We start from the raw sequence: 14,017 nt of genomic DNA, 5'->3' as shown, positions 1-14,017 counted from the left end.
ATCTTTGAAGATATCACTCTGGATATTGTCAAGTTGCTGCTCCTGCAACTACGTCGGTCGCTGTACATATGTCATCAACATATTTAGATACCCCTTGTCAATGTTGCTTACAAATTGCACTCTTTGAATAACACCTCCATACGCACACAACTCATTTTCAGTATAAGCAGATATATGCTGGTATTCTTATTGAATTATGTTCTCATTGTTTTATCATGTTCTTTACTCATACGGGGCTGAACTTCATGCTGTTCTTCCAAATCTTTACTTTCTAAAGGCACCCTCCCTCGGCGACAAATCGTCATAAAATACCAAACATCTGACCTCAATACTCTGCCGGCCCTTGGCATCTGCAGGCGTAGCAGGATCCACAAAAGCAGTATGCGGCGTCAACCCTGCAAGTCCTTGCCTACCCCCCGGCAGCCCCTGGCTCCTCGAGTCGAAACACTTGATAAACATGGCCTCGTCGGGCGTCATATCCTTCATGTAGTACAGCTTGTGGTTGTCATTCGGCGCAATAGCATACGTCTCGCCTGCCGTCAAAGTGTCAGCACATCCTCATCAACCTCTCACAAAACCGGACAAAACTCACCCTTAACCTCATACCCCTCAATCGACTTCGCCAGCGTCTCATCCGGCAAAACCTCCTTCCCGCGATCATCGTCATCCCCATCCGTCCTCTTCGGATACAACAAGTCCACCGCAACCAAGTCCTCCGGCACCGTCGTCCGCCAATCAATCACCGCCAGCGGGAAATCCGTCGCCGGGTGCCCGATCGGCCGCCACACATTAATAATCTGGTACCGCCCCTTCAGCAGCTCCTCGGCCTCCGCCGCGTCCTCGACGTGCCGGCGCACGCGCACCTCGGCCGCGCGCGGCGTCTGGTCGACGTGCACCTGCTGCACCGGCTGGCGCGGGCTCGACTTCTCGCGGCGGCGCACCGTGTGGTCGAAGATGACGACCTTCTTCACGCCCGGCAGCTTCGCGCGCAGCAGCGCCTCGACCTCGGCGTAGTATCCCTCGCGCACGGCCTTCTCGTCCGTGAAGGCCTTCTCGGCGGCGGGCGCGTGGTAGACGGCGAAGCCCGAGACGTCGGTGCCGAAGGTGGAGGCGCCCGCGTCGCGGATGTTGGTCACGGAGCGCCGGCGCTCGGTGCGGCTGAAGGAGGTCACGTCCGTGTCGACCTTGGTCCAGGGCTTGCTGTTGTCGCCGGCGAGGGTCGCCGGGTCGACGTAGCGGAAGACGCCGGTGGTCATGGCTGCGATGTGCTGGTGGCGGGGTTGCGTTGTGGTGTGGGTGAGGCGGGGAAGTATGCGTCTTGTCAGTTGGGGTGCTCGTCGGAGGATCGTGCTCATGATACGGCTTCACAGCACAGCAGAGGAGAGGTCTCGGGAAAAGCCGACGTCAGGATGCAATGATGCCAATGGCGGTATCTGCAGAAGAGCTGTGCGGGGTGAAGAAGGCCGCCCCCCTTTTTAAAACAGATCGGAGTGCGGGCCGGGAGTGAGTGACACCACCCTTTCGTGATTGCATCACCGTTAACCAGTGAAGAGGGGCATTAGTCAGGCGGTGCTGTATTTCTAAGCCTTTTTTCCCTTCGGCTGGCTTCGGCGGACCCACTTCCGGGGCCGGCTGCAAATGCGGGCGTGATTTGAAATGGAAATCGCCGGCGGGGCCCCACCGTGCTCTTTGGACGCCGATTTTTCTCCCGGTCGCGTGATCGGGGTGGGACGACGCCCTAAGGCGCCGGGTGACTTTCCCGCGATTTTGTAAATCTGGATCACCATCATATCGGGATCCATATCCCGTTCTCAGTTGCTTATTTGATGCCGCGACATGTATTCCGTCAAAGCGGTCCTGTCGACAGCCAGGCACTGAATGAAGAGTCGGCCAGCCCGCGCTGAATATTCAATTGCCCGTCATCAATGCCCGTTGCGCGGCGGAGGCGGCTGAACGGAAGACGCTCGCTTGGTGCAGCAGCAACGCCACATGAGCCACATCTGTGCCCAGCTGCTCGTGGTTCAAGGTTCTGAGCTTATGAGTGAGTGAGCATAGGTGAGCAAAAGAAAAAGAAAATTGATCAAGTTCAGCGAGGCATCGTCGGGATACGTGTAAGCGCCGCGCAAACCGGCTTCCACCTCTGAACAACCGAGCGTCGTTCGGCCGTCGTATTACCTCGCTTCGGCGCCGTTTTGTCGTATCCTCTCGCTCTTAGGGTATCAGCAATCGATTGTGGACGACGGGCAACCGCAACCGCAAGCGCAGCCATGTTTCTTCGCGTTTAGCGGATTCGCCCGGGTCGCCCGCCATGACGTTGACAATCAAAGCTCTCCCCTGCCCAAACAAAAGCACCTACCACCACGTCGTCCTGCCTGCCTTAACTCACCTTTTTACCCCGCGATCCACGGAAAATCACATCACATAGAACCCAGGTGCAACTTCAACAGTCTCACTTCACAGAAAGACAGAGAGCAGTATAGGCTTGGAAATTCACTACAGAAAGGCAGGCAGTTTCCATTTTCCCACGGGGCCGAACCGCAACCAGAACGATGGCTCCCCTCCCGAAAACGATGAAGGCCATCCAGCTCAAGAGCTTCAACGCGCCGTATGCCGTCTCCCGCGTGCCCGTCCCGCGACCGGAGCCCCACCAGCTCCTCATCCGCGTCCGCGCCGCCGGCTTCTGCCACACGGACTGCATGGTCAACGAGGGCGCCTTCGATTCCCCGCTGCCCGTCATCGGGTCCCACGAGCCCGCCGGCGTCGTCATCGAGGTCGGCGCCGAGGTGCAGGGCTTCAAGGAGGGTGACTGCGTGGGGTGCATCAACTTTGAGGGTGCTTGTGGTGAGTGAGAGAGAGAGAGATAGAGAGACAGCCCGTCGTCATGACCACACTCACCTCGCCGATCAATGCAGGACCGCCAACGCTGACTTTTGTCCCAAAGGGAAATGCCCCGACTGCAAGGCCGGGAGGCCGGTCTACTGCGACAACATGCTCATGAAGGGGATCACCACTGACGGTGCCTGGGCGGAGTACATGGTTGCGTACGCACAAACCATTCCTCAGCAGCCCGCCCCCTCCTGTCCTCCTCTATTCTCTTTTCCATTCTCCTTTCCCCCATTGCTCGAGACTGCTGACTGGCGGCATCACACACACACACAAACATACTGACAATCTATCCAGAGACTGGCGCTTCACCGTCAAGATACCCTATGCCATGTCCTACCCGGTGGTCGCCTGCCTCATGTGCGCCGGCATAAGCATCTACGGCGGCATCAAGCGCGCCGCCGTCCCGCCCGGCGGCTCCATCGGCATCGTCGGCATCGGCGGGCTGGGCCACATCGGGACGCAGCTCGCCAAGGCCATGGTCCGCACCCACGCCTCTCTCACACTCTCTCTCTCTTTCGTCAACTAACCGCGTCCCCAGGGCTACAAAGTCGTCGCCATCGACGTGAAGCAGTCCGCGCTGGACCTCGCCGCCTCGTACCCCCTGAAACCAGACCTCGCCATCCTCGCAACCACGCCCGCCCCCGACGCCGTCTCGCAAATCGCGCAGGTCGTGGGCGGCGCGTACCCAGGCCTCGACGCCACGGTGCTCGCAACCGACGCGCCGGCGGCGTTCAAATTTGCCGCCGCGGTGACGCGGAAGCACGGCACGCTGGTGCTGCTGGGCCAGCCGGACGCGGGCATCACCATGTCGTACAAGGACGTTATATTCCGCGACCTGACGCTCGTGGGCTCGCTGGTCGCGAGCAGGGAGGACACGGAGGAGCTGCTGGGGCTGGTGGCGGAGCACGGGGTCGAGGTGAAGATGAAGGAGTGGCGGATTGAGCAGGCGGAGGAGATGAGGCAGGAGTACCTCGGGGGCAAGGGGGAGGGGAAGAATGTGGTTGTGTTTGGGTGAGGGTGCGGTCATGACGAGCAGGTGGTGAGAGCAAGGCTCCGGTCCAGGCGTGTGCTTGCAGGTTTAAAGCAGAGACAGGACTTCAAGACAGAGAGGAAGTCTCGTCGGTGTACTGAAGCAGTGCAATGGTGGATGAACACTTGATCTGGCGACTTGGGTGAGGAAGCAAGCTCTTGCCTTGGATATGCCATATAGGGTGCCTACAACACAGGAGATGTGACAACAAGAGACCACGTAAGCTGTCCCCGTTTGACCTGAGATTTGAACAAGGCTAAAAAGTGACAGCGTTTACTTGTCTTGTACATAGTTCGAGCTGAAACCGCTATAAAATGTCATAGAATGACGCTGGCAATCGGGGTGTCTGTCTACCTCAGTATTGAATTGGACCAGATATCGAAGATTTCTCGGTGTAAGCGACGCCAGACAGCTGATCAATGGGGTGAATGAAGCCAGCATATCAAATTACAAAAACACTAGAAACGACGCTCTCTCGTTAGAGACTTGTAAGCTCACAAACGGGTTCACAACTCAGACGTAAAGCCAGCCCGTAGATCCCCACACCCGAACGAACTATTAACAACAAGAAAGTTGCTAAGCCTTTTTTTTGCAAGCCCACACGACTCGATGAAGATTTCGAGTCAAAATCTATAACGGAAATTACAACACGCAAAAGAGGAGTGACCAGCGCGGGGCTCGAACCCGCAGCCTTCAGATGAACAACTGATCCGCTTCACTGCGCATGAAGCTGATTAGAAGTCTGACGCGCTACCATTGCGCCAGCCGGCCGTGTTTGTTGGGTGTCCTGGGACGATCCCGATGAGACCCATCTCCGGTGGTGGAGATCGTTGCTGCCGGACCTCAGATGTGGTTCTATGTAGGTTCGCTCTTCTGATGATTCTGTTTGCTTTTTTTTTTCCTGCAGTCTGTGTGTGTGTGTGTATGTGTGTGTGCTGTTTGCCCCAGAAGCCTTTGTCGACGGTGGATCTTCTGACTCACCGTACCCATCGAAGAATCCACCAGGATACAGTACCTTTTTTCGTGTGTTACCAAGAAGTGGGATTGTATGTGGATTCCCACAACCAACTTTGCAGATGTTGCGCCGCCCCTCCTGACGTAACGATCGAGATGGTGGCCCATCGCCGGGGACCAGAAACCTCTCTGTTAATCTGCAACTTGCTCAACTTATTTTGCGTTTCGCTCTCTCCGTTTTCGTGGGCACGCCGAGCGTTTGTCCTTTCCCTCGCCGTCATCTTCGCTGATTGCGTTTGCATCTTACAAGGCACAGAAATCCTTGGCAAATTGAGATCCGTGACGCTGAGACTGAGAGAAGGACGCCCCGGCGAAGATCCCATCGGAAAGTATGAACCGATCCAATGCGGACATTTGACGAGACGGCACCAAGTGGGCACGGTTCGATCGATTTCATCAATCAACGAAGAAAGAGCACCGCCGGTGGGGGGAGGGAAGAAAAATTCTTTAGCAAAATTTCGCATTTCCCCGGACGGTAGGTTTAAAGTGCTTGCCTGCGGTCTGCCTGGCGCAGGGGAAACGGAAGCAAAGGGGACCTGGAGCGGAGCCTCCGTTCCGTTTAAAACTGTGAGAAAGGCCTCGAGCTTGAGTCAAAAGAAGAAGGACAACCCAGCAAAGACTCCATTTCATCAAAAAAAAAAAAAGAAGGAAAAGTAGAATACTTCTTCACAACGGAGCTCCACCACGATAGTATTGCATCATCAAACGCAGCCCGCTCCAAGCCGGTCGTGGTTCGTTTCGCTCGCTCGCTCGCCGTCGCGGTACCAACGCCGGCGCACCGCTTCTAACAAGTACCTACCTTACCTTAGGTAAGGCACACTGGGTAAGGTAGGTTTCGGAAGGTCTCCCCGGCACGCCTCCCGTCGCATCCTCTCACGTAATGAAAAAAAGCCTTCAGGTCCTCCTTGAACCTTCCGCCGCCGTCACCGCCGCCTGCCCGGCGCATGTGCTGAGTCTCGAGAAAACACGCGGTGGTCGCGGCCGGCTCCGATTTGTCACAGGGCGCATACCTTCTCGGCCTTCTGGCATGACTTCGGCCTGACTTTTGTGACTCGACGGAAGTTCACGATGCTTTGCTTTCCCTGGCGGGCGCCGCCCCGCCTCCAAAACATCCGACACCCAACTCAACTCAACCCCCGACGACGCACCCCTCCTCCCGGAATGCCACCCGATGCCTGCGTGCGGCCTTGCGGCCTGGTGCTGGGAGGCACACTCACACCGGCCCGGTGCGCCGGTTACAGCGTCTGCACCTGCCGCCGGCCTTTGCCCATCCCTTTCCAACGTCCCACAACAGACACACCGCGCGAAAACGTGCCCGGCGGCGTACCGTCGGCGTACCGTCGGCTGGCCGAAGACGAGGCCGCACCCACCCCGCCAATTGAAGCTTACACCGCATCCCGCGAGGCAGCAATGGCGCAATCCATCCCCCAAAGCCAAAGCCAAAGCCAAAGCCAAGCGGGTGCAGCTGCCTCATCTGGGCGCAACGTTTTCGTTTTCTCTCTGCCTGGTTTTCATCTACCACACACAGAGGTAAATGTTCTCAAGTCTCGGCGCTCAATTCCCGCCTAAACTTACTTAACCTATTAATGCATGGGTTTCCATTCTCGAAACTGCAACTACCCGCGACATCTTCCAAGCCGTGGCATGACGAAGCTCCACCGCCAAAACATTCTCACGCCCACCGAGCTGTGACCTCCCGTTCATCCACAAACGTTCCAGACCACACTGCCAAGTTCCCAGTAGTCAGCGCTACCTTCTTGTCTTCAACCGCAAACCCGCCTCTGAACCACTCAAACCGCGGCCCGAGAGACTCGTACTACAGAAAAGGCTAACCGCCGTCTCGGAGCAAACCTCCAAACAGAAAATCCAAAACGTAATCCACCGCCACAGTCATCGTGACGATTCGATGCCAAGTACCCCTTACCTTTAACCCATTGTGTGCTCGAGCAGGAAAAAAAAAGCTCAGGCCAAGGGGCGACAACACCTAACCGCGCCAGCGCTCCCAAGCCTTAAAGTGCTTGCCGCTGCGTTCTAGAACCCTACCCAGTTTCCATCAAGTAACAATTTCATAAGATCAACCCCTCCCCTCCGAACTCTCTCACTCCCTTGACACCTCAACCGCCAACCCAGCCCAACCATCACCGTCGTCTCATGCAGCACCCGTAGCCGTTCCCGCTAGCCGTCCCTCTTTCCCGCTGGCACTCTCAATGCAGACACACCAGACAACGTGGACAATGCGTCCTTTTGAGCCGCACAGCAGGGGACTAGGCAGGCAGGCTAGAACTCGCCGCCCATGTCCCAGGGAAGGGTTCATCCCCGATTCGCGCGCTCTTTTCACATGTCATCCCACTTGACTCAAGGAGGGGGCAACGTCTTTCGCATGTTTGAATTTTTTTGTCTTCGGGGTCTGCTGTTTCGATGAGCGGGCGTTGTTGTAGTTGTCTCGTTGCCAATGAATCGCAGCACGCTCATCCATCGCGATGAAGCGCAAAAAGTAAAAAAAAGGTGCCTAGGTATCCGAAAAGTCTCCACATAGGCTTTGTAACTGCACTTGTCCGCCTATGTAACACTCTAAGTTGCTGCTTGCGTTGCGCACTCTGTGTCTGTCGTAATTACTTGCGCAACTTGCGGAATTCAATCATCATAGTTTACAAGCGTGTATTCACTGGTTTCGTGAGTCCGTAGTTATAGTTGAGAATGGTGATGTAATTACTATATCTATATTTCGCTGTTGGAAAAGCAAGAGAAAACATCAGAGTGGCTGCTGAGAAGCCGATTCGGGGAAGTATTCTTCGCCCGCCCCATCACAACCGAAACTAACAACGCCTTGCAATGCTTCAAATCATCTCTTTCTCTTCCACTGGTCCTTTCACCGTGATTCTTCAAATATAACAAAAAATAGTCCACAATATTTCTCTCCAAAAGTAACCAACAAATATCGACAGTAAACTGAAGGTGTAAATGGCGCCCGGTCGTTGTCCGAGGGGTATAATGTGCGTAAAATCCAAAAGAATAAATGGTTTCCAAATCAAATAACTTTTTGTTTTCCTTTCCCAGTTTCGCTGTCCCAAATAGTTTTCCACCTCTTAATACATTATGCTTTCCTCCACTCTATAAAAATAAGATTTCATGTCGCATTCGTAGATTGGTGGGTGTCATGATGTAGATCCGTTGACGGATCCCTCGGTGCTGTGCGTCTGCCCGTCCAGAGACTCGAGGCTCTCGTACTCCACGGGCGGGACCTCCGCGCCGCCGTGGCCCAGCTGCCGCTGCAGCTCCTCGGGGTACGCGGGCGGCGAGGGCGGCACGTCCTGGTAGACGGGCGGCGCCTCGTTGTCCCAGCTCACGCCGAGGCCGGGGCACTCGGTGAGCATGACGTGGTAGTGCATGCGCAGGATGCGGCCGGTGCCGGTCTGCGTCGCGAGGTGCGGCTTGCCGATGGGCGCCCACTCCTTGGAGACGACCATCTCGATCATGAGGGCGTGCGAGACCTCGGTGCCGTCGTGGGACTTTGCGTCGCACGCGTAGCGCGGACCGTGGGAGTGCTTGCTGCTGCTGCCGGCGATGACGCCGTAGTCGAACTCGAACTCGACGTGGCCGTCGGTCGAGGTGTAGTCGCTCTTCCAGCCGTCGTGCATGTACTTCTCGCCGAGGACGCGGGTCTCGGTGCGGGGCGCGCCCTTCTGCTGCGTCGGCGGCGTGGTGGCGGTGCCGGCGGGGGTGTGCTTGTCGCAGGCGGGCGCGACGGTCTTGATGGTCTCCTCGAGCTTCCAGGTGACCTTCTTGAGCTTCCAGAACTCGACCGTCTTGTTGGTCTGGTTGGCGGTGGTGAGGCCGTCGAGGCGGAAGGAGACGTTGTGGGTGCCGGCGGGGTGGATGACCTGGTTGTAGTGGGCGCTGGCCTTGATGTTGGTCGGGGGGAAGACGCGGACGGAGTGGTGGGGGAACTCGGGCTGGGTGAGGGAGCGCTTGACGTCGAAGTTCTGCTCGAACTTGATGGGGTGGTTGGCCTGAGAAGAGCCGCTCTTGGGGAGGATGGCCTCGGCCTTGAACTCGTAGGTGATGGAGGTGAGCGGGGTGTCCATGGAGGCGGGGAGGTGGCCCTCGAGCAGGATGGAGAAGGGGAAGGGGTGGACGCCCTTCTTCAGCGTCGTGGGGTGGGCGAGGAAGGTCCAGCGCTTGAGCTCGGTGTACTGGTTCTGGCACTCGTTGCAGTGGTTGGTGAAGGGGCGCTTGTGGTGGACGTGGATGTTGAGGCGGGCCTCGAAGGCCTCGACCTCGAGGTGCTCGTCCTTGACGTCGAGGAACATCTGGCCCGAGACGAGGGCGCCGGTGGAGGACTCTGCATCGCCGAAGAAGACGATGGGCGGGCTCTCGATCTTCCAGTCCAGCTTCGCGTGCGGGTTCTCGTGGGAGTCCTTGGCGGAGCGGCCGAACGGCAGCGAGATGCGGTGGTGGTGGTGCTTCTTCTCCTTGAGGTGCTCGACGGCGGGGGGCTCTGCGGCGAACATCTTGTTGTAGGGGATGTGCTCGCCGTCATCGGAGGAGTAGGAGGAGTGGCGGTCGAGCGGTAGCCTGCGCAGCAAGCCCTGGTCCTGCACGTTTGTTGTGCTGTGGTGTTGTTGTGTCGATGACTGGTGGCGGATGGTCTTTGTCTTGAGGTTTGCAATTGCAGAAACACTGAAGTTCTCAGTGGAATTGCGCAGGAAATTGGCGACTCGGTGGGGCATGGTTATGGTTGTTGGAAAGGGTTTCCCCGGATTGCCTATTTGGCCGTTTAGGTGGTGCTGGATCTGGCTGTAGTTCGGTTCGATGCGGCTTCCAGGGCGCTTCTATTTAATTCTTGGCCGGGCCTAAGATGGGTATTGGAACCACCGACTCAAGAAGAAAAAAGAAAAAAACCGAGAGTGACGACCAGGGGGGGGGGGGGGGGGGGGGTGGGGGGGGGGGGGGGGGGGGGGGTGGTGTCTGGGACGATGATGTGGTGTGACGTTGGGCGCAGGGCCCGTCGCCGGAGTAGGGCTCCCAGGCTCAGGGAGCGGACAAGGGAACAAGAGAGAGAAAAAATAGACGATTCGCCGGATCCCGAAGGACGGGCGAGGGAGACGCGGGCGCCTGGGCGCAGTAAGCTCGGTGGAGGAGGTACCTTGCGCTTTTCGTGAGTCGAGGTAAGGCGAAGGGCCGCCCGGTACGGTTAGGGCGGTGAGTAAGGCGAGTGTGTAAGTGGAAGAGGCAATAAACCAAACACACACAGGTGATGACCTGAGATGGATATTGCGGGATGCGGGCAGGTAATGGAGAAAAAGAGGAGCCTGCAATGCAAGGAGGGACGCGAGGTCGAGGTCTGCTGATGTTCGTTTCTGCTGGTCTTGTCTCCTTGACCTATGAGTCTGGTGGGTGGAAGGGGGGTCGAGTCCCTTTGTACTTTTTGTTGCTCTAGTCCAAGTGACGGATGGAGGGGTCGCTTTGTCGTCTTCTCTTTGGGTCTTCTCGAACCCTTGCCGGATGGGAAAGGACGAGGCGCAAGGTCTGTGGTCTCTCCTGTCCTGTTCCCGTTTGGTTTTCTGCCTTTGGGGCTTCGTGCAAGCCAAGAGGGAAGGAGGAGGGCAGATGAGAGATCTGCTCCTTGCGATGCTCAAGCTGGAAGGGCCAAAGCGATGTTGGAAGATGCGGGGTGTGGGATGGGTAGAGTTGCGTTTGGTTCGCTTGGGCGTGTGTGGTGTGCGCGCGTGTGTGATGTGGTGCGCAGATGATGTCGTCTCTTTTTGCCCTATTCAGGCTGTCTTCGTTGTCGTTTCTGGCTGGTTGGTGGTGTTGTTCGTTCTCGCTCGCAATGACCTTTTTGCTTGCCACGAGGGAGAAGAAACGAAACGTTCGAAACGAGGTGGGTGGTCTGAGTCGAGACGGTCGAGGACGGACAAAGAAAGATCTCTCGTGAAAAGACTTCGTTTTCTCTTTCTCGTGGAAAGGAAAGAGTTCTTCTTGGCCCCGTGTAAGTCGACGGCGGTGATGGGAGTGACTGTGACTGGGGTGCAGCTGCAGCGCTTAACGGCGGCTTCAGATGAGATGCAGCGAGCGAAAGTGGAGGTGGGGAAGGAAGGCTCTTTTCCGTATTAGTGCGGTGTTGGGTGTGTTGTTCGTGTCTTTGTTGGTAGACGTAGACAACAGCTGTGTCGTTGATGGATGAGGGTATCGTGAAGAGCAAGAGGCAATAGCAGATCTCTTGAACGAAAAGTGGTCACAGCTCAGCTCTTCTAATAAAGCTAGCTCCCTCCGTCAAAGCAGGACGTCGCGTTATTATGTCTCGCCAGCTCGTGATGGTCAAGCTTTTCATCGAGTAATTATGTGTCATGGAAAGGGAGGGTACCTGACGAGACAGCTCCGCTCTAGCGTTTGACACGGCCCAGCCCAGCGCGCATCGCTCCCTGGAGCCCGCTGTAGAGCTGGTCAATTTGCCTGGTGTGAAGCCCGTGGGAGGAAAAAAAACTGCGATCCATGGAGGGGCAGAAGAAGTGTGAGTCCAGCCAGCCAGTCTCCACTGAGGATCCAGCAAACACCTCGACTGCAGCACAAAGTACCCTACCAGGCTCGTCAACTGAGGGCGTGAGCACACACTGCACACCACAATGTACAATGTACTGTACTTTGCTAGGTTTTGGGGCCAGCATGACCGGACCGCCCAGCCAACAGCGCCCTTCAACGCAACCACTTGCTCGAACCAAGCAAGGACCGAGTCCACTGTCCGCTGTCCGCTGTCCGCTGTCCACTGGCCAGGGCATGGCATGGCATGGCATAGCCTGCCCATGGGTCGAGGGGACTGCCCTCCTGACCTTCCTTGGTTCACTCTCCTGAGCCATGACACTTACAATGGGTAATAGGGCCCACGTGTGTATACTCAGAAGAGTACTTGCACCAAAGTCCAAGGTAATACGTACCGGGCCGGAAACCAGTCCCAGTTCATCACCAGCGGCTGCCACAACCTGCTACGGCGTTCCGTTAGATTCCCATCTCAGTTTCCAGACCTGTCACTCTCCTAGAGGAGGCCCGGAGATACTCCCGCCTGATCGCGCCCCTTGTCGGTAGCGGGCAGTCCAGCGCGGCGGCGGTCAGCCAAGACAGCAACCATTTCCCTTCCCTCGGTACGTCTTCCGCTTTTACTCACAGACTCACTGGCGGCAAGTACTGTCCTTCTCACCGTCCTCACAGCCATACTTAAACTACGGAGACTGGCCGGCCACATGAAAGAAACAACCGAAAAAAGTAACATCGTGATGTACCTGACCGCTCCAGGGAACAACCACCTTCGCGCCGCCTGTGTCGTTTTAAACCTCGATGGGCGGATTCGCGCACCCTAAAACTAGTGCCCGGTCGCCCACAATTGCGCAACGCCAGGGGCACGGCGTCCCAATGGGAACGGAGGGGCGCCGGACGGGACGCAGAGCAGCCCACGCCGGTTACAGAACAACGAGGAAACGTGAATGGAGACACGCAGACTGACTGGACGAGACCACGACACGTACTGCCAAAAAAAATGAAAAGCTTCAGAAACCAGAAACAGCATTAATGGATACCCCGCTACCACTCTAACAAAATAAGTTGTGTCTAGGTAGGTACTGTACTTGGTTCAAATGGTATGGCATCATGTTTCCCGCCGTCGTCGCAACAGTCCCGGTCGCAGCCACCATGGAGCCGCGTCCCATCACCAAATCCATCCCATTCATTCCATCAACCCATCCAGGTACCTTGTTGGGTGTGCTTGGCCATGCCATGCCATGCCATCCATCCTTTTGCCCACTTTATTAGTTTCTATTGTGAGAATGCGCGAGAGAGAAGAAGATCTCCGTCTCGTGCCATCGCATCACACCCATCCCTGCCTTACGTTTTCCCTTCCTTGGGGGTCGAGTACGCACGCAGGCGGTCTGGTTGTCATCCGTTTGGCGGTAAAAAAAAAAAAAAAAAAAAAAAAAGGTACATGCACCAGGTACCTTTTGCCCTTAATTTGTGCTGTATGTAGGTATGATGCCAGTATCTCGCAGAGTGATGCCAGGTCCAAGACGGCCCAGAAGCTTCTGAGGCCCAGCACGCACACATGCACAAACACACACACACGAACGGCCGGCGATCGGTTTGGCAGCCGCCCGGCATCGCCCTGCGGAAAATGATGCGATGCACCGTTGGCGACAGAAACCGGTAGCACATCAGATGGGAAACATGAGTTGTTGCCGCCCGCCGCCGTCAGGTACTCTCTCTCACACTCTCCCGCATACGGCGTCTTTCTCCCCAATGTTGCGGTGTCACAAAAAATGCCATGTGGTACGATTCTCGGCTCCGATGCTGGTCTGCCGAGAGGGATACTTTCCTTCGGTCGTCAGTTGTGGAGGCAGGCGCGTTTCTTCGCGGACGGAGCCAACTCCACGACGACGGGTGCCATCGTGACTTGTACGTGAGGCCATCCCAATGCACCTGCCCGGGAGAAGCAGGCTGTCTTCTCCAGCCAAGAAAAGAATCAGGCCTAAATGCTCCGGACGGGGAAGGGCGCGGGAGAGGGCGAGAACTGGGGAACTTGGGGAGAGGGCGGTTTGTTGGCGGAGGCCAGCACACACACAGCACACTCTGCGCGCACACGGCTCCGCTGGTGACATATTCATCGTGACACTTCTTTTCGGTGTCCCCTGACAGCAGAACTACACACGGGCGAGCTGTTCGTCTGTCCCCCCAATTCATGCAGTCTGTCTGTTCTTCAGCTTCGAGGCCGTGCCGGACATAGCGCTTGCAGGATGCCACATTAGTCAGTCTACTTTTTCTCTCGTGTTCGCAGCAATCGTTTTCTTCATGACTTGCATGGTGGCGCCGGGCCGTTTTGGCATGACGAGTTCGCGTTGTAAGCTGACGACAGCCTCCCTTCTCCGGCGCACCGCACGCACTTTGAAGACGTGATCCAAATTCTCATCACGTCTCTCCTCCTCTCGCAAATACCGAAGTTCCGAAACGCAATCACAGTAGCGGTGACCCCGTATCCTACTTCCCCCAAATCCCCCGCCACAGCAACAGTGCGAGCGTGGAAGCTAAGTGTTCTGATCTCAGATC

General features: G+C 56.7%; 3 protein-coding genes across 3 annotated transcripts; 1 reads left to right on the top strand and 2 right to left on the bottom strand.

Moving 5' to 3' along the window:
* Positions 1-264: 264 nt before the first annotated feature.
* aclN-2 (Aspirochlorine biosynthesis protein N) lies at positions 265-1,256 on the bottom strand (the record flags this gene model as incomplete). The annotated part of the gene is made up of 2 exons (XM_032023989.1): positions 265-533; positions 593-1,256. The coding sequence occupies 2 exons, from the start codon at positions 1,254-1,256 to the stop codon at positions 265-267; spliced, it is 933 nt and encodes a 310-aa protein (XP_031879318.1).
* A 1,314-nt stretch (positions 1,257-2,570) lies between these two features.
* Positions 2,571-4,218, top strand: adhA-4 (alcohol dehydrogenase; the record flags this gene model as incomplete). Its single annotated transcript, XM_032023988.2, has 6 exons — positions 2,571-2,841; positions 2,942-3,041; positions 3,181-3,364; positions 3,425-3,897; positions 4,113-4,135; positions 4,187-4,218. 6 exons carry the CDS (start codon positions 2,571-2,573, stop codon positions 4,216-4,218), a joined length of 1,083 nt encoding a protein of 360 aa, XP_031879336.2.
* Positions 4,219-8,085: 3,867 nt separating this feature from the next.
* On the bottom strand, positions 8,086-9,660 carry CGGC5_v001845 (Uncharacterized protein; the record flags this gene model as incomplete). Its single annotated transcript, XM_032023986.1, has 1 exon — positions 8,086-9,660. The coding sequence occupies one exon, from the start codon at positions 9,658-9,660 to the stop codon at positions 8,086-8,088; it is 1,575 nt and encodes a 524-aa protein (XP_031879328.1).
* Positions 9,661-14,017: the final 4,357 nt, after the last annotated feature.

Source organism: Colletotrichum fructicola (genome assembly GCF_000319635.2).
Source record: "Colletotrichum fructicola Nara gc5 chromosome Unknown KSG_Nara_v1_contig01, whole genome shotgun sequence".
NCBI lineage: Eukaryota > Fungi > Ascomycota > Sordariomycetes > Glomerellales > Glomerellaceae > Colletotrichum > Colletotrichum fructicola.
The sequence above is the reverse complement of the archived record's forward strand: the minus strand, read 5'-3'. Positions and strand labels throughout refer to the sequence as shown.